Source organism: Macrobrachium rosenbergii, chromosome 1 (assembly GCF_040412425.1).
Source record: "Macrobrachium rosenbergii isolate ZJJX-2024 chromosome 1, ASM4041242v1, whole genome shotgun sequence".
In the NCBI taxonomy this organism is placed as follows: Eukaryota; Metazoa; Arthropoda; class Malacostraca; order Decapoda; family Palaemonidae; genus Macrobrachium; species Macrobrachium rosenbergii.
In genome coordinates, this window is record NC_089741.1 from 42,586,038 (window position 1) to 42,606,037 (window position 20,000).

Consider the following 20,000-nt stretch of genomic DNA (forward strand, 5'->3'; position numbering starts at 1 on the left):
TGCATATTTGGCAAAAAATTTTAAGTGGTCGTTTTTTTATCTTTTGAATATTGGCAACTGGATGCGTCTATCTGGCAAAAAAATGTGTGGCCGGATGTCCTTATTTTGAAACAAATATACGAAGCCAGTTTTTCTAATATTGGCAACCGGATCTGCCTATTGCGAGCCGGATGTGCTCATTTTGAAAAAAAAAAAAAAAATACGAGGCCAGTTATTTTATTTCACACACTGGCAACCAGATGAGCCTATTGGCGGGTACACTATTTGGAAAAAGGTTTACCTAAAACCGACAGAAAACATAAACTAAGCCTAACAACGCGCGTGCTCCCTGAAAAGGGGAATAGGGTTAGCAAGAGTTTTCTTCTCTGCCAACGAAAGTATAAGGTATTCACGTCTCTACTCAGTGGCTTCTGTTTGTGCTGATAAGCTACGTAATTTTGGCCCTGTTTCTGCTGTTCTTAGTTCTGTCGATCTTTATCCTCATTCCTCACACCGTTGGACTGTGTAACAGCTATCCTCATTCCTGACACCTTTGGACTGTGTAACAGCCTTCCAGAGGATGTCGTGTATAGGAACTTCAGGAGCTCAAGCGAAGGTGCAATGCATTTCTACCCTAATACTATTCTCCTTGCATTTCAATACATTTTCATCTATTTGTTAATTTATTAATCTATATTTTTTTTCTTTTTTAATAAGTGAGTGGGATCTCTTCTTTCTGTATTTCCCTTTACCTCCTCTTACTTCTTCCTAATGAACACCTTAATATTCTTTGGAAGCTTGAATTTCAAGTCAATGGCCCTGTGGGGTTGTTCCATATAAATAGGTTTCGTCTTCTGAATAATAATAATAATAATAATAATAATAATAATAATAATAATAATAATAATAATAATAATAATAATAATAATAATAATAATAATAATAGTAGTAGTAATAATTCTCCCTGACATGGGAAAGTAAAAATACAAATTCTCTCGCTCTCTTCTCGTCAATGACTAACCTAAATTAATTTATCTTGGTCCCCCCTTTAAAGTGAAATAAAGCTTCAACTTCTTTCCCTCGCCCTCTCTCCTCGCCATAACCTGCCTCAACGCGGCCTCTTCATCTCATTTGATTCTCCTTAAAAGAAAAACTTTCTCTCTCTCTCTCTCTCTCTCTCTCTCTCTCTCTCTCTCTCTCTCTCTCACTTAACCATCAACTAACCCTGATTAGGCTGCTTAGCTCATCCTCTCTCTCTCTCTCTCTCTCTCTCTCTCTCTCTCTCTCTCTCTCTCTCTCTCTCTCTCTCTCCTTAACGTCGATTAGGCCTGTTTAACTCATCTCATCCTCCTCCTTCTCTTCGACGTCTAAAAAAAGGGGGTGGGGGTTGGAAAAGGTAAAAGTAAAAGATCAAATAAAACGATTCAATTCGCCTCAGGGGAAGATCGTGGAGTCAGCCATTACCAAATGGGAGGCAAAGCATAAATCTAATCCAGACCCTAATTAAAATCTCCCCTGCCGACTAATTCTCATTAATTATGCATAGATTCGCCCTTCACCCTTCTTCCCCTTCCCTATCTCACCCCCTCCCAACTCCCCTACCCCCTCCCTACCCATTATCCATTGCCAAGCCCCAAGACACGAGTTCCGGTCCGGGAATCTATCCTCCTAAACTCTTGCTTTTAAGTGTTGTTAAATACTTTGAGGCTGTTTCCGTTCAGATTCCCAGAGGCCTCACGAAGGGACCGACTGAGAACGAGGCCACCGTGAGTGGTTGCCAGAGGTATGCTAACTTTCTCTTTTTTTCATTTTATTAATCCAATGTATATGCTGGATGTATGCCTGCCTTGACGTTACAGGGTTTGTTAATGCATGAGTAAGTTATGTATACAGTTATCGACAAATGCATATGTGATTCGCTATACAGACACAAGACACCTCGTTGTGATTTCTCGGGATATGGGTTCGATTCTCGCTACCGGCCATCAAAATTGCTTCATATTCCTTGCATTTGGATCTAAGGCTTGGTAGTGACAAACGTATCCATAGAAATGTGAAGAATTCGAGAAGGTAAGAGGGCATTGTGCCCATTATAAATACACACGGATCTGGTAAAAAGGGACCAGTAGATTATATATATATATATATATATATATATATATATATATATATATATATATATATATATATATATAAAAGAAGTGAATAAACCTCAGTAAATTCATTCGTATCTTGACCAACAAGTTTAGCAACGACAAACAGGAGAGAGAGAGAGAGAGAGAGAGAGAGAGAGAGAGAGAGAGAGAGAGAGAGAGAGAGAGAGAGAGAGAGGTGAATAACAGCCCCTAAAACGTACAGGTGCGTACAAAGAAAATAACACAACAAAACGCCTTTTCAAAAGCGTGTTTTATTGAGCTTTTTTCCTTTCCACAGTTTTTTTTCAGCTTTTCTTCTTTACCTTTTTTTTTATGTTCCAGTGGGTCCCGGAATGCCACTGTGATCGTTTCAGTGGCGCAAACAATATTTGTTGGTTATTCGTCCAAATTCTTTCCCGAGTGCGCATTGGAATTTCCAGATACCACCCCCCAAAAACAGGGAGGACTCGTTTTAAAGGTGAATAATTATATATTTATATAATCCGATATTTTTTTAATATTATGATACTGTTCCAGATAATTGCAAGATAAAAACATGTAATTGTTTCCCAGTGTATATGTATATATGTGTATATATGTGTGTGTGTGTGTGTACATACATACATACATACATATACATATGTATATACATATATATATATATATATATATATATATATATATATATATATATATATATATATATATATATATACATAAATCTATATGCAATAGAAAAGTTCCGTGGAAATCGGAGACGAATAATAAATATTTAAACCAGGCCTTGAATGAAAACCATCTTTATTAGTTGCGACTAGTTTCGGAGATTTACATTCCTCCGTCATCGGGCAATCTATAATGGAATATTTGCTACATTTAAAATCAGTAAAGTTATAAAATAAAATAAAATTACATACTACATGATATGATAACCTAAATTCGCAGCAAAACCCTAAAATACAGAGATACAAATAGAAAACGCTTGTTGTCAAAAAGAGTAGAAATTAAAAGTCCCAAAACACAGCAATTCAACAGACCTTTCACTATTACAAAGAGAGAGCTTGTCTGTTAGGATACACAGAGACAAACCTTCTCTTTGTAATCATGAAGGTCTGTCGAATTGCCGTGTTTCTAGAATTTTAATTTCTACTCTTTTTGACAACAAACATTTTCTATTTTTATTTCTATAATTCAAGATTTTGCTGCGTGTGTAGGTTGTTATATCTTGTACTAATTATGTAATTTTATTTTACTTTATATCTTCGGTGATTTTAAATGTAACATATATTCCATTATAGATTGCCCGATGACGGATGATTGTAAATCTCCGAAACTAGTCGCAACTAATATCGATTATCTTCATTCAAGCCTGGTTTTATATATATATATATATATATATATATATATATATATATATATATATATATATATATATATATATATATATATATATATATATATATATATATATATATAATATTTTATATATATATATATATATTTTATACAATATATATATATATATATATATATATTAATATATATATATATATATATATATATATATATATATATATATATATATATGAAATTTTTATCACAAAGTGATTTTTATACAATCATTAAGCTGCAAGTGTGTTTAATGTCCAAATAACGCTACTTCGGGAATATCCCCGAGGGGAATTTTCAAGTGATAAATGGAATGGTACCGAAGTGTCTCGAACACTCGACACAGTACCTTTCCAACGACTCCAGTCGACGGTAAGCACTGAGCCATCATATGTATATATATGTGTGTGTTTATTCAGGAAAAAAATTGTCAAAAAAAATTAAACGTCAGTAAAGGTTCCTTATAGAAATAAATAAATGCAGAATAAGAGTAACATTCAATTTGGGAGTTTTTATGGCAAACCTTCACTCACACACACACAGAGTCGACTTACTACCAGGTACTTGATTCACTTACTAGGCTACTGGGGTGCAACGGCCTTCCCTGAACCGTATATAAAGTATTCAGGCATACTTAGACAATTGAACACGGGACCTCATGCTAGCGAGGCAAGCGTGCTACCTAACTGACCACAATAATCAAATGAAAAATGTATTTAATAGAATTAATTCATATATACCACCTGAGGTACATATGTCGAAGGAATCTCTCTCTCTCTCTCTCTCTCTCTCTCTCTCTCTCTCTCTCTCTCTCGTTTAATCAGGAATTCCCTCAGATATGAAATATTAATAAATTATATGAAATATTAATAAATTTAAATTTATATCAAACCAATTTATGTATATATGTAGAAAGCATCTTTTTCTCTGAAGTTCAACCCAGTAGTCCCCAAAATCAGAAATTTAAATAAAGTTCATATGTACCAACTTAAGTCTCTCTCTCTCTCTCTCTCTCTCTCTCTCTCTCTCTCTCTCTCTCTCTCTCTCTCTCTCTCTCTCTCTCTCTCTCTCAAGTCCAACCAGGAATTCCCAAAATGAGAAATTTTAATAAAATTAAATTCTACACAATAACTCGGTATATATGTCAAAGAACTCTCAAATTCAGGAATTCCACCAGTTGGGAAATATTAATAAAATTTAAATCCACCATTTTCCAACATTTTGTATATATGTCTCTCTCTCTCTCTCTCTCTCTCTCTCTCTCTCTCTCTCACTGAAGTTCAATCAGCAAGTCCTCTAGTTGGGAAATATTTTAATAAAATAAAATTCAAATCCAACATTTATGTATATATGTCGAAAGACTCTCTCTCTCTCTCTCTCTCTCTCTCTCTCTCTCTCTCTCTCTCTCTCTCTCTCTCTCTCTCTCTCTCTCTCTCTCTCTCTCAAGTTCAATCAGGAATTCCCCCAGTTTGGGAAATACTGATAAAATTGAATTCAAATCTACCCTTTATGTATATATGTCCAAAGACTCTATCTCTCTCTCTCTCACCCCGAATTCCTGCCCGCCACCCCCTGCCCTGGCTCCAGACGCCTCCAAGCCTGATAGTGGCACTGGAACCGCTCTTATTACATTAAAGTTTGTTGTGGAGGAGCAACACGCAATTGAATAACAAATTTCGCAGCTGTGTCTTTTGCAATTCATTTTGCAGCAGCCGAGAGTTCCCGCGAAAGCTTTTGCATCGTATAAAAGCTGAAAATGGGTTGATCAGCGGGCGACGAGGATTGGATAACGTATTCATAGGCTTTTGGGAGAAGTCTGGTTGCATAGTAAAACTATTATTATTATTATTATTATTATTTTTATTATTATTATTATTATTATTATTGTTGTTGTTGTTGTTGTTGTAAAAATATTAATAATAATAATAAAAACAACAATAATACTAATAATTATTATTATTATAATTATTATTATTATTATTATTATTATTATTATTATTATTATTATTATTATTATTATTATTGTTGTTGTTGTTGTTACTAAAATCATCATTATTAATTATCATTATCATGGCAAATCAAATTACTGTTATATTATTTTTTATCATTATTTTGGTTGTTGTTGATGTAATTATTATTTTATGAGATGTATGAATGCAATGTAATTAAACTGCTTTACCCTTCCTTTTGTATAACATTTTATGTATAAAAGATATATATCTATTTTTACTCTCGCATCACAACCATTTTCCCCTAAAAGAAATAAAAAATGTTGTTATTATTATTATTATTATTATCATTATTATTATTATTATTATTATTATTATTATTATTATTATTATTATTATGCAAAGTATGTACGTTGCTCTACTGATCACTTTTGTCTAGTTATTTCATGTATAAAAATATCTGTCTATCTATCTATCTATCTATCATCTATCTATTATTCTGGCGCCAATGCAATTTTCCCCTAAATGAAACAAAAAACCGAAAAAGGAGAAACTGCAATTTCAACATCAATTGCAGGATCCTCAAACCAGATCCTCAGCAAATTACGTTCCTCAAACAACTCGTGAAAGCCCCACAAAGTCTTTCTGGAAGGTTTGAATAATGAATAATGTATTCAGTGCCTTCCTTCAGGCCTCCTCCGTATGTATACTGCACGTCCAACGCACAACGTATTCTCTCCTGAATAAACAAATGCGCCGAAGGAACTTCGGCGCAATCGAGTTTTCTGTACACCGCATAATCAAGGCCACCGAAAATAGATCTATCTTTCGGTGGTCTCGGTGTAATGCTGTATGAGCTGCGGCCCGTGAATCTTTAACCGCGGACCGGTGGTGGCCTGCTCTGTACCGTTGCCAGATGCATGATTATGGCTAAATTTAACCTTAAATAAAATAAAAATTACTAAGGCTAGAGGTCTGCAATTTGGTGTGTTTGATGATTGGAGGGTGGATGATCAACATACCAATTTGCAGCCCTCTAGCCTCAGTAGTATTTAAGATTTGAGGGCGGACAGAAAATGTGCGGATGGTTAGATTAGCATGGAGTTAATATATTCAATTTCCTTCATATTATTTCGATATGAGGAGACTGTATCGATGACGCAATGGAAATGAACTGCAATGGAATAAGTACGCTGATCTTTCTTGCAATTTTAGTTTCCTGTAAAAAAAAACTTTTAAGCCTGCTTTGTCTGTCCGTCCACACTTAATTCTGTCCACACTTTTTTCTGTCCGCAATTTTCTCTGTCCGCTTTTTTTTCTGTCCTCACTTTTTTCTGTTCGCACTTATCTCTGTCCGCACTTTTTGTGTCCGCCCTCAGATCTTAAAAACTACTGAGGCTAGAGGGCTGCAAATTGCTATGGGGATCATCCACCCTCCAATCATCAAACGTACCAAATTGCAGCCCTCTAGCCTCGGTAGTTTTTGTTTTATTTAAGGTTAAAGTTTGCCATAATCGTGGTTAAAGTTTCATGGGTCGCGGCTCCAATTTTTCGAGACTAAGTTTTCCAACACCATATTTTCTGGCTACCCTTTTCCAATTACGGTTGTGGACTTGTCTGAAATTTGTTTGTGATATGAATTTGATATGTTTCTGACGTTTCTTTTATGACATATCTTACTGTATTGTGAACGCACCCTAAGGTCATGCAATGATTGAAAAAGTATGTTGAATTGATTGCTTGCAAGTATATCTGATTATATGTCGGATACTAAGTTGAAATCCTGTGGTTCTTGTGAATCAGTCTACAGTTTTTTCTTCAATGGTCATTTCCCAAAAACAGAAGTCAAAATGCACACATCAGTTAACTTTTTCTAAAAACCCAATAGTCAAAATGTACACATAAGTTAACCTCCTCCAAAAACAAAATAACTGAAGTGTAAACATCAGTTAACCTTTTCCAAATTCCCAATTGTCAAAATGTACACATCAGTTGACCTTTTCAAAAACATAATAGTCAAGGTGAACACATATAATGACCTTTTCCAAAAACCCAATAGTCAAAATGTACACATCAGTTAACCTCTTCCAAAAACAAAATAGTTAAAGTATAAACATCAGTTAACCTTTTTCCATTTCAAAACACAATAGTCAAAGTGTACACATCAGTCAACCTATTCCAAAAACCCAATAGTCAAAATGTACAATTCAGTTAACCTCTTCCAAAAACAAAATAGTCCAAGTGTAAACATCAGTTAACCTTTTCCAAATTCCCAATAGTCAAGATGTACACATCAGTTAACCTTTTCAAAAACAAAATAGTCAAAGTGCATGCATATGATAACCTTTCCCAAAAACCCAGTGGTCAAAATGTACACATCAGTTAACTTTTTCCAAAAACACAACAGTCAAAATGTAGACATCAATTAACCTTTTCCAAAACCCAATAGTCAAAATGTACACATCTCTTAAAATAATTTTAATCAACAAAATGGACCCAAAGAACAAATTGTACTCAATGGACGAAATATTCCCAGTGGACGAAATGTACCCAATGGACAAACTGAACCCAAATTGTACCACTGTGGCCCCTTTAAGAGTTGAAAAATTGAAGTCACTAACAGCAACTCTTTATCCTCACTAGAAAGTAGTTTCCTGACCTTCTGCCGTTCCTGGTAAACCGTCATAAGAGGCATCTTTCTCCCCATTTCTGTTCTCTTTTATCATATTTTCTCCATCCCGTTATTCTTTTACATAATTTTGCCTTAGAACAGACTAAAATAGAATATAGAATTTGGGCCAAAGGCCAAGCGCTGGGACCTATGAGGTCATTCAGAGCTCAAACTGAAACTAACAATAAGAAGGTTTGACAGGTGTAACAGGAGGTTAAACTTCGCAGTTGCCCTATGAATCAATTGTTAGAGAGGTTGGGAAGTAAGATGGAAGAAAGATTATGAACGGAGGTACAGTAAAAGGAATGAAAGAGGTTGCAACAAGGGGCCGAAGGTACGCTGCAAAGAACCCTAACTAATGTCTACAGTGCACCGCAAGAGGTGAACCGACGGCACTAGCCCTCGACGGGGTATAATTTTGCCTTTGCCTAAGCCGTCGGCCTCCCTTTGTGAGGATTTAGAGAGAGGAAGTCACGCAGACTGAGATGCACTGTCTATTTACGCTGTTGTTATACCAACAGAGAGAATGTACCCCACTGGGAAACTGGGAAAATGTACCCAAATGTACATTCTGTCTGGTAGTACAATTTGTACATTGGGTACATTCTGTCCATTGTGCTCCTCGGCATTCAATGTAGCCTAGACATAAACAGAAACTGAAAACTCAGTATACTATTTACTTAAATTTTTGTCTATTTACTTATTTTTTTGGTAATTTATTTTTTTTCTTTTTAATAAGGGATCCCCTCTTTCTGTATTACCCGTTACCTTCTGTTACTGCTTTCCAGTGAACATTATATTCTTTGGAAGCTTGAATTTCAAGTCAATGTTCCCCTCCGGGGCTCATTCCATATGCATAGGGTTCATCTTCTGAATAATAATAATAATAATAATAATAATAATAATAATAATAATAATAATAATAATAATAATAATAAAGTGTGCTACTAGAAAAGTGATGGACTCCTTAGGAGTCAGGATGCAACCCGGAACCCCACACTATAAAAACCACCCAGTCGAACAGGATGACTGTGGTAGACCAAAATAATAATAATAATAATAATAATAATAATAATAATAATAATAATAATAATAATAATAATAATAATAATAATAATAATATAGTTTCGGAAATATTTAGAAATATTTACAAATTCAAAAGACCCACCGGATTTCGACATAGGTTCCGCTACATTACGAAGAAATGCTAGCCACTTGTTCAGCAGCAAACAACGGTACTTGCCTTGTTTACCTTTGGAAATCGATAAGTCTGGAATCTGCAGCAGACGACGCTCTCAGGCCCATATTTGCATCTTGCGTTTCCAATTTACATTTCAAACATCTATTCAAATCCGGCTTTACTTTACTGGATTTAATTTCCTCACGTAATTTCCATATATATGTTTGAATTAACATATTTACAATTTAATCTTCTCCCATATTCCTGCCTCCTTCGAGCCTGGGCTTGATAAGGCTTCCGGTTAATTTCATCTGGTTTTATTTGAAAAAAATTTTAAATCACGCTTTTCTTTCCCTTTATAACTTTAACTTGCATAAAGCCTGCTTTAGATAAGGCCTTACTGGCCTCTGCGATATAAAAACAGAAAGTGATTTTATGCTTCTATGTTCCGACTTGAATATCAAGTCTGAAGCACCGTCTTTCTTTTTCCATATCTCTTTCCATTATGGCCGAGCTGGTGAAGGCATCAAGGACCCTTCCTCCCAAACGGCCCCCTCATTTTAAAAAGGTAATTATGCTTATAAAGCTTTCTTTTATATATACAAATATTTATTTATACGTGTGTGTAAATATCTATCTATCTATCTATCTATGTATGTATACCATTCATAATTTTACAGTATATACATTCATAATATATATACATACAGTATATATATATATATATTTATATATATATATATATATATATATATATATATATATATATATACACACACACACACATATATATATATATATATATATATATATATATATATATATATATATATATATATATATATATATATAAACAAAAAGCCTTCCCCATTTTTTCATCTTTCCTTAAAAAAATTTTTTTATTTGAAATTCTCGCTGCACGAAGACACAAAAATCCTGGGATTCATCTGCATAAAAAAAGATAAGATTCAGTAATAATTTCTCCTTATATATATATACAAACAGGAAAAACCCCTTTGACGTTTCTGCACTTTAAAAACAGCGAAACGTACTTATATAAAACTTCTTCTCGTACATAAAGGCACGCAACCCACTCGCTCTTTGACACGAAGATGAGAGAGAGAGAGAGAGAGAGAGAGAGAGAGAGAGAGAGAGAGAGAGAGAGAGAGAGAGAGAGAGAGAGAGCCATTAATGTAACCCCTTGTGAAAAATCACCTAATTTCCGAGAAGAGGGGGAACACGAGAACTCGTGCATCTGACAAAAATAAAAAGAAAAGTGAGAGAGAGAGAGAGAGAGAGAGAGAGAGATCCGGGCGCTAAGATCACAAGAGAACTCGTCGTAAATTGCGGATGTATTCACGAGCGATGCTCGGTGTACATAAACCCGGAATTTATGAATAGATTTACATCTCTTTACGCCCGCCTGAGAGAGAGAGAGAGAGAGAGAGAGAGAGAGAGAGAGAGAGAGAGAGAGAGAGAGAGAGAGAGAGAGAGAGAGAGAGTGGCACTGACTGGCACTTATAAGGGAGCATCGGGAGGCTCAGTCTTCGTTATCAGTGCCACAGAACCAAACAGATTCCAGGATTCGATATGGAAACGGGATTAGAATCCTTTGAAGGCGATTGGGAATCTGGATGAATGAGTCGAAAGGTGAATATTATTAAAATATAAATATGGAAATACAGATATCAAATGTATATAGGAAAAATTTGTTTAGTTAATATACAGTTTTTAGTGTTCTGAAAAGAAAACTATTTTGCCTGCTTTGCCTGTCCGTCCGCACTTTTTTCTGTCCGCCAGCAGATCTTACAAACTACTGAGGCTGGGGGGCTGCAAATTGGTATGTTGATCATCCACCCTCCAGTCATGAAACATACCAAATTGCAGCCCTCTAGCCTCAATAGTTTTTATTTTATTTAAGGTTAAATTTAACCGTAATCGTGCATCTGGCAACTATATAGGACACGCCACCACCGGGCGGTGGTTAAAGTTTCATGGGCCGCGGCTCCTACAGCATTATACCGAGACAATCTAAAGATAAATCTACTTTCGGTGGCCTTACTATAACTTTTAAAAAGGCGAACCAAACGCGTGACTGGAAGCCGCTAGAGATGAATGGAAAATTAGGATAGAGAGACTTGTATGGGTAGATAACTCCCGTCAGTATTCTCCCAAGAAACAAGAGTGCCCAATGGGAGCTATTAGTAATATGGGGGTCATTGTCAAGGTCATAATGCCACTAAACTTCGTGCCAAATATGAGTCTCTCTCTCTCTCTCTCTCTCTCTCTCTCTCTCTCTCTCTTAGTTCAAAAGTTATGGCCATGGTTTAAGACGTTGTAACCATAATTTCTCAGACAGACAGGCAGCGTTCGACTCTCCGACCGGCCAATGAAGAATTAGAGGAATTTATTTCTGGTGACAGAAATTCATTTGTCGTCATGATGTGGTTCGGATTCCACAATAAGCTGTAGGTCCCGTTGCTAGGTAACCAGTTGGTTCTTAGCCACGTAAAATAAATCTAATCCTTCGGGCCAGCCTTAGGAGAGCTGTTAATCAGCTCAGTGGTCTAGTTAAACTAAGATATACTTTTTTCAGACTGACAGGCGAGACGATCTCCCATCATGACTCATGCATTAATGATAAGTTAAGTATACCTTAGTTTAACCAGACCACTGAGCTGACTAACAGCTCTCCTAGAGAGGGCTGGCCCGAAGGATTAGACTTATTTTACGTGGGTTCTTAGCAACGGGACCTACAGCTTATTGTGAAATCCGAACCACACTATACCGAGAAATGAATTTCGAACAACAGAAATAAATTCCTCTAATTCTTACTAGCCGGCCGGAGAATCGAACGCGGGCCTAGGAGAGTGCTAGGCGAGTACGATATCGACCCATCCAATGAAGAACTGCATTATTGGTAAACCCATGTACCAAGTAGATGATATGACAAGGTCAGCGTGACAGACAGAGGGCCATGCAAACATGAAACTCTATTCCCCGACTTCGTTGATAAGGAACTGATAAATCTATTGATAATTACATAAGCAAGTAAGGAAAATGTTTATAAGGAACTGATAAATCTACTGATAATTATATAAGCCAGTAAGGAAAATGTTTATAATGAAAAATTAATTAACATTCTCAGAATTTTTCGTGAAATTATCTGAAAATTTCAATGTTTTCAGATTTTTTTTCAATATATCCAGAAAATTATGAAACTTTTTCCGAATATTTTGCAACCCTTTCACAAATTTTTCCAGAATTCTGAGAATTATTTTTTACAAAATACCCAGAATTTTTCATTGATTTCACAGAATTCTTTTATGCAGGTAAACTTCTCACAATTTTTCGTTTCATTCTAGGAATTATTATTTTTTTTTGTAATCTTGTAGCATTCTACGAATTTTTGGTAAATTTCCCACAATATTTCATTTCATTCTCAGATTTCTGCCCTTTTTTTTTGGTGAACGTCTCAATTCCCCGGCACCATTCTCAAATATCTTCATTATTTATTCAATTATTTTTAGTTTTCTGTAGAAGAAAACTATTATGCTTTTTTGTCCGCCCTTAGATCTTAAAAACTACTGAGGCTAGAGGGCTGCAAATTGGTATATTGATCGTCCCCCCTCCAATCATCAAACATACCAAATTGCAGCCCTCTAGCCTCAGTAGTTTTTATTTTATTTATGTTTAAAATCAGCGATAATCTTGCGTCTGGCAACTATATAGGACATGCCACCATCAGGCCGCAGCTGAAAGTTTCAGGGTCGCGACTCATACAGCATTATACGTTGTACAGAAAACTCGGTTTTTTACTTGTTTGGTAAAGTTCTCGAGATTTTCGCAGCATCCCCAGACTGCCTAATATAGAATAGAATACAGAATTTAGGCAAAGGCCAAGCACTGGGACCTATGAGGTCATTCAGCGCTGAAACGGACACTGACAGTAAAAGGGTTTGAAATGACAGTAAAAGGGTTTGAAATGACAGTAAAAGGGTTTGAAATGTGTAACAGGAGGAAAACCTTACAATTGCACTATTAAAAAATTGTTAGGCGAGGGTGGAAAGTAAGATGGAAGTAAGAGAACATGAACGGAGGTACAGTAAAAGGAACGAAAGGGGTTGCAGCTAAGGGCCGAAGGAGCGCTGCAAAGAATCTTAAGTAATGCCTACAGTGCACTGCAGGTGAGGTGCACTAACACCCGTACCCAGGACAGACACTGCCTAAGTAAAAATAAATGACATCCCAATTACGTTCTCCCCAAATTCTCTCAAAGAGGAACCATCCGACCTACCGGAACCATCCTCACCTCTCGTTTCCCCCCATTCATTTCGTTACATCCCCCCGCCCCCCCAACCCACCCACCCACCACTCGGCATTCACTTCAGTAGCCGTCTTACAGCAGGTGGAAGGTAAACAGGCCTTTCTCCTCCTCCCATAATTCCCACAGCTTCATTATCCACGACGCCGCTGCTGCAGTTCGTGAATTATTCCGCATCTGGCATCCGTCCCTACGTACGAGGTTTGTGTAAGCGTGTTTGTGTTTTTCTTACGGATCCCAGAGCGATGCTCAGGAGCATTTAAAATACTACTCCCGTTTGTTTCTACGGGTCTTCGCAGGGTTCTCGTTTGTTCCCACAATTCTCAAGAGCTTCCTGGGTAAACATTTCGTCACGAGCTCTTCATCTGTGTATTTTATTTTATTAATTTTCGTTTGCAGTGCTTGCTCAAGCTTTGAAATTTTTACGGTTTTATTATTTACTTTATTTCCAGTGCTTTACAACTCGCCAGTTTTTTCTCAACTCTGATTTTTATGTAATTTACTTTATTTTTTAATTTCCAATCCTTTATAACTCACCAATTTTCGTGGACTTATCATTATAATTCATTTATATTCTTAAATCTTCAGTCCTTTAAAACTCACTAGTTTTTTTTTAATTCTTCACCTGTTTTCAAAATCTTTAAATATTTCCAATCCTTGAAAACTTTTTTTTGCACCCTATGTCTTATCAATTTATATTATTACATATTCTTAAATACTTTAATTCTTTCAAAATTCGCCAGTTTTAAATGAAAACCTTCATGTTTTCATAATTTGTACAATTTACAATATTTTAAAACCCGCCAGTTTTTTTTTTTACAAACTGCATTATCAAAAATGTTTCATATTCTTAAATATTCAATCCTTTAAAAATCACCAGTTTTTCTTATAAATTCTTCATCCTTTTTCAGTATTTCTTAAAATTTCCATTCCTTTAAAACTAGCCAGTTTTTTTTACGAAACTGGATTAGTATAATTTATTTTAATCCTTTAAAACTGGCCAGTTTTTTTTTTTTACAAAACTGGGCAATTTTTTTATAAGCGGCATTATTATAATTTATTTCAGTCCTTTAAAACTAGCCAGTTTTTTTTTTACAAAACTGGATTAGTATAATTCATTTTAATCCTTTAAAACTAGCCAGTTTTTTTTACAAAACTGGATTGGTATAATTCATTTTAATCCTTTAAAACTAGCCAGTTTTTTTACAAAACTGGATTGGTATAATTCATTTTAATCCTTTAAAACTAGCCAGTTTTTTTCACAAAACTGGATTAGTATAATTCATTTTAATCCTTTAAAACTATCCAGTTTTTTTTACAACACTGGATTAGTATAATTCATTTTAATCCTTTTTAAAACTAGCCAGTTTTTTTTATAAACTGCATTACTATAATTCATTTCAATCCTTTAAAAAACCAGTTTTCTTATAAACTCTTCATTCACTCTCAATATTTCTTCGAAATTCTAAGCCCCCGAACTTTTTTCATAAACTCCCTTCTCCTTCTTCCGGAGGAGCACTGGTGGGGGGTGGGTGGCTGCTGGTTCGACCGACCTTAGCATTAAAATAGCTGCTGCAGACTCACGTCGGGAAATAATCCCCAACAAGTGGTTCCTCCCCCGGAAGTTCGGAAAGAGACCGAAGGAGAACTTTTGTGGGGAAGAGATTTATCCACAGAAGCCCCACCAGGAACCGGAGAGATCAAGAGACCGACGAGATTTTATTTAAAGAGACGGCTTTCTCCGCCGATGGTTGGGAGGAACTTGAAAGCAGAGAGAGAGAGACAGACAGACAGAGGAAAGGATTGTCCTCAGAGCGAGAGAGAGAGAGAGAGACAGAGGAAAGGATTGTCCTCAGAGCGAGAGAGAGAGAGAGAGACAGAGGAAAGGATTGTCCTCAGAGCGAGAGAGAGAGAGAGAGAGAGAGAGACAGAGGAAAGGATTGTCCTCAGAGCGAGAGAGAGAGAGAGACAGACAGAGGAAAGGATTGTCCTCAGAGCGAGAGAGAGAGAGAGAGAGAGAGAGACAGAGGAAAGGATTGTCCTCAGAGCGAGAGAGAGAGAGACAGAGGAAAGGATTGTCCTCAGAGCGAGAGAGAGAGAGAGAGAGACAGAGGAAAGGATTGTCCTCAGAGCGAGAGAGAGAGAGAGACAGACAGAGGAAAGGATTGTCCTCAGAGCGAGAGAGAGAGAGAGAGAGAGAGAAAAGGATTGTCCTCAGAGCAGAGAGAGAGAGAGAGAGAGAGAGAGAGAGAGAGACAGAGAAAGGATTGTCCTCAGAGAGAGAGAGAGAGAGAGACAGAGGAAAGGATTGTCCTCAGAGCGAGAGAGAGAGAGAGAGAGAGAGAGAGAGAGACAGAGGAAAGGATTGTCCTCAGAGCGAGAGAGAGAGAGAGAGAGAGAGAGGAAAGGATTGTCCTCAGAGAGAGAGAGAGAGAGAGAGAGACAGAGGAAAGGATTGTCCTCAGAGCGAGAGAGAGAGAGAGAGAGAGACAGAGGAAAGGATTGTCCTCAGAGCGAGAGAGAGAGAGAGAGAGAGAGAGGAAAGATTGTCCTCAGAGCGAGAGAGAGAGAGAGAGACAGAGGAAAGGATTGTCCTCAGAGCGAGAGAGAGAGAGAGAGAGACAGAGGAAAGGATTGTCCTCAGAGCGAGAGAGAGAGAGAGAGAGACAGAGGAAAGGATTGTCCTCAGAGCGAGAGAGAGAGAGAGACAGAGGAAAGGATTGTCCTCAGAGCGAGAGAGAGAGACTGAGGAAAGGATTGTCCTCAGAGCGAGCGGAGAGAGAGACAGAGAAAGGGTTCTCCTGAGAGAGAGAGAGAGAGAGAGAGAGAGAGAGAGAGAGAGAGAGAGAGAGAGAGAGAGAGAGAGAGAGAGAAGGATTGTCCTCAGAGAGAGACAGAGACAGAGAGAAAGATTCTCCTGAGAGAGAGAGAGAGAGAGAGAGAGAGAGAGAAAGGATCATCCTTGCAGAGAGAGAGAGAAAGAAAGGACTCTCCTGACACACACAGAGAGAGAGAGAGAGAGAGAGAGAGAGAGAGAGAGAGAGAGAGAGAGAGAGTGGATTATCCTTGCAGAGAGAGAGAGAGAGAGAGAGAGAGAGAGAGAAGAGTGGATTATCCTTGCAGAGAGAGAGAGAGAGAGAAAGAGAGAGAGAGAGAGAGAGAGAGAGAGAGAGAGAGTGGATTATCCTTGCAGAGAGAGAGAGAGAGAGAGAGAGAGAAGGAATCTCCTTACCCTACAGTCCAATTAAGCCAGGCACAGAGTATTCGGCCGAACAGAATTCCCTTCCCTCCCATCCGCCGTCCTTCCTGGACCCTGTGCATCCAGACATGAATAATGTTTTAAGAGAAGAAGAAGAAATAATAATAAAAAAAAATTCGCTTCGCCGGGCTGACGGGCGGGCGGGAGGGCGGGCGGGCGGCCGCCTTTATGGAGAACCGCTGACGAACAAAGGATGAAAAGGACTCTTTCCCCAGTCTCATAAAACCATCCGGGCGTTAAGTAGGACCAGTGAAATCCTGGCGGCATAAAACAATTTATATTATAGAGATTTCTGGACGCGAGACAAAGACGGGGGGAATACGAATACGATAGATAAAAAAATATAAGTGAAATAAAAGACTTCCTTTTTTTTTTTGCGAGATTCGGGATGAGGAGGTCATCCATTCGGAAGCCATTGCGATCACCCGTCAGGCTTTTTTAATAATCGTTCCCGAATGCTTGTGAAAGGAGATGCAGAGGAGAAAGAAAGAAAGAAAGAAAGGACGAGAAAGAAAGACGGGGAGGGGGGGGAATAATTGTTAGGGCCATTTATGGCACTCCCAATGTCTGCTCCGTCTATTAACTAAAATACCTAAAACATAATAAAAATGAACGATCCCAAATGCCTGTGAAAGGAAATAAAAGAAAGAGAAAGAAAGAAAAGATGAAGGGAGGGAGGAATGACGGGGGTAAATAACTGCCAGGGCCATTTAGGGCAGCCCCAATGTCTACTCCGTCTATTAACTAAAATACCTAAAACATCATAAAAATTAACGATCCCAAACGCCCGTGAAAGGAAAGAAAAGAGAGAAAGGAAAGAAATAATGAAGGAAGGAATGAGGGAAAGACGGGGAGAAATACTGTCAGGGTCATTTAGGGCACCCTCAAGGTCTGCTCCGTCTATTAACTAAAATACTTACAATATAGTAAAAATTAACGATCCCAAATGCCCTGAAGGGAAAGAAAAGAAAGAGATAAAGGAAAGAAATAATGAAGGAAGGAAGGAAAGACAGGGATAAATAACAAGAACAACATAAAATAAATAAAATTACCAATCCCAAAAGCCTGTGAAAGGATAGAGAGAGAAAAGGGGAAAAAAAGAAAGAAGAAAGGAATGAAAGACGGGGGTAAATTGTCCGCGTCCTTTAGGGCACCCAAAGATCTGCTTCGCCTAATAACTAGAATGACAACATAAAATCAATAAAAATAACAAAACTCTTACATGAGATTTGCCGCTATTTCGCATCAAAGTCAACTTCATTTTTTTTCCCCAATTGCCGGTTGACGGATTGATGGAAGGGAGGAAGAGGAAAGAAAATTGACGAAGCTATCAACGATTCAACTTTGAAAACAAATCGCAGCAAAATTAATCATTTTATGAATCCTTTTATAAACCCAGTAATAAATTCTTTATCGAATTTATACAATTTATGACTTTCACCTTCAACATTTTCGTGGACTGCCGAATGTAATTGACAGTGTAATCCCCAATTCAATCTCCCGGAAGCTTAACTACGCACGTTAATCCGCTCGTAAATCCCGGAAATCCCCCCGACCATCACTTTTAATATTTTTCCAAAATACCAACTGAAAAAACCCGGAGCAGGAAGAGGTCACTGCCAGCGTAATCCATGACCTGACCTTCAAAAAAAAAAAAAAAAAAAATGGTTAATCCGTAAAGAAATCCTTGAAATCCCGATGTCCTCGTGGCCTTTGGCCTTTTCCAAAATGCCAGCAGAGGCAGAAGTTGAAGGACGGAAGGAAGGAAGGAAAGAAAGGTGATAATCGACGAGGGTAATCCAAGACGACTCGAGACCGTCCCGAAATTCGGAAAGACGTATAACCCATTTATGAGTCTCCGGGGTCCTCTTAACTAACCCCGACAATAGAAATCGGCACAGGGCCCTACATTCAAGTTCGTGTTATCTTTCATCAGAGACCTCCTCCACTTCCTCCTCCACCTCCACTTCCTCCTCCTCCTCCCCCTTCTCCACCTCATCTTCTTCCTCCTCCTCCTTTTCCTCCAACACCTACCTCGCCGCCTCCTCCTCCTCCTCCTCTTCCGCTTCTCCACCTCATCTTCTTCCTCCTCCTCCTCCTCCTCCTTTTCCTCCAACACCTACCTTTCCTCCTCCACCTCCTCCACTTCCTCCTCCTCCTCCTCCTCCTTTTCCTCCAACACCTACCTCTCCTCCTCCTCTTCCTCTTCTTCCTCACGCTCCTCCTCCTCCTCATCTACCTCCATTTCCACCTCCCCTTCTCCTCAGCCCCTCCACCTCCTCTTCCCCCTCCTCCTCCCCCCTATCTTCTTCCTTCCCTACCTCACCCTCCACATCCTTCGCTTCCTCCTACTCCTCCACCTCCTCCTCTTCTTCCTCCTCCTCTACCTTCTCCACCACCTCCACTTCCTCCTCTTCCTCCTCCTACACCTACAGTTTCTCCTCCTCCTCCTCCTCCTCCTCCTCCTCCTCCTCCTCCTCCTCCAACGTCGAGAACTCCTCTTTATTCTCCAATTATTTTCTCCACTTTTTCCTCTTCCATTCTCTCCTTACTCTCGACCAGCCCAATATTTCGGATAGTGGTTAAATGTACTGTGAATTCCTCTTCCATTCCGCTCTTGATCGGGATGCCCGTATGCATGCTGAATACAATACAACACAATACAATACAACACAACACAATACAATACAATACAGTACAGAACAATGCGATACTGACAGCCTTCTTTTTACGTGCGGTCTTCTCGTCGGCTTTGTAAGAATGCTTGCCTACACTAACAAGCCATACATACGAACGTACATGCATACATACACACATACATACGTACATATATATATATATATACATAGAGAGAGAGAGAGAGAGAGAGAGAGAGAGAGAGAGAGAGAGAGAGAGAGAGAGAGAGAGAGAGAGTGAAGTGCCAGAAGTGCGCCCGAGTTTGAAGGAATGGAAATGGAGAGAGAGAGAGAGAGAGAGAGAGAGAGAGAGAGAGAGAGAGATCGAAACTTGTGTGTGATCGCAGTTTCAAGTATGAATAGATTGTCGGGAGAACTTTAGTTTGAAAGGGAATAGATTCTGCAGGTGCAGATTCACACTTGGAACAGAAGAGAGAGG

The 20,000-nt window shown here is 38.1% G+C and overlaps 3 protein-coding genes across 3 annotated transcripts in view; 2 read left to right on the top strand and 1 right to left on the bottom strand.

Moving 5' to 3' along the window:
* LOC136827205 (uncharacterized) overlaps nucleotides 1-20,000 on the bottom strand; it is a 305,481-nt gene that overhangs the window by 134,986 nt on the left and 150,495 nt on the right. The window lies entirely within an intron of this gene.
* LOC136840335 (uncharacterized) lies at nucleotides 9,809-19,472 on the top strand. The gene is made up of 3 exons (XM_067107032.1): nucleotides 9,809-9,871; nucleotides 18,823-18,950; nucleotides 19,154-19,472. Exons 1-3 carry the CDS (start codon nucleotides 9,809-9,811, stop codon nucleotides 19,470-19,472), a joined length of 510 nt encoding a protein of 169 aa, XP_066963133.1.
* Nucleotides 19,513-20,000, top strand: part of LOC136840341 (uncharacterized) — a 7,936-nt gene continuing 7,448 nt past the window's right edge. Inside the window, exon 1 of the mRNA XM_067107041.1 lies at nucleotides 19,513-19,518. Within this exon, the coding sequence (XP_066963142.1) occupies nucleotides 19,513-19,518 (6 nt within the window). The remainder of the gene's footprint in view (nucleotides 19,519-20,000) is intronic.

What these genes read in the sequence shown, in the direction of transcription:
- LOC136840335 (XM_067107032.1), top strand. Translation starts at nt 9,809, where the DNA reads ATGGCCGAGCTGGTGAAGGCATCAAGGACCCTTCCTCCCAAACGGCCC. An exon ending in GGCCCCCTCATTTTAAAAAG is followed by an intron (nt 9,872 to 18,822) that starts GTAATTATGCTT and finishes ATCTTTCATCAG; the next exon opens with AGACCTCCTCCACTTCCTCC. An exon ending in CCTCCTCCTCCTCCTCTTCC is followed by an intron (nt 18,951 to 19,153) that starts GCTTCTCCACCT and finishes CCTTCTCCTCAG; the next exon opens with CCCCTCCACCTCCTCTTCCC.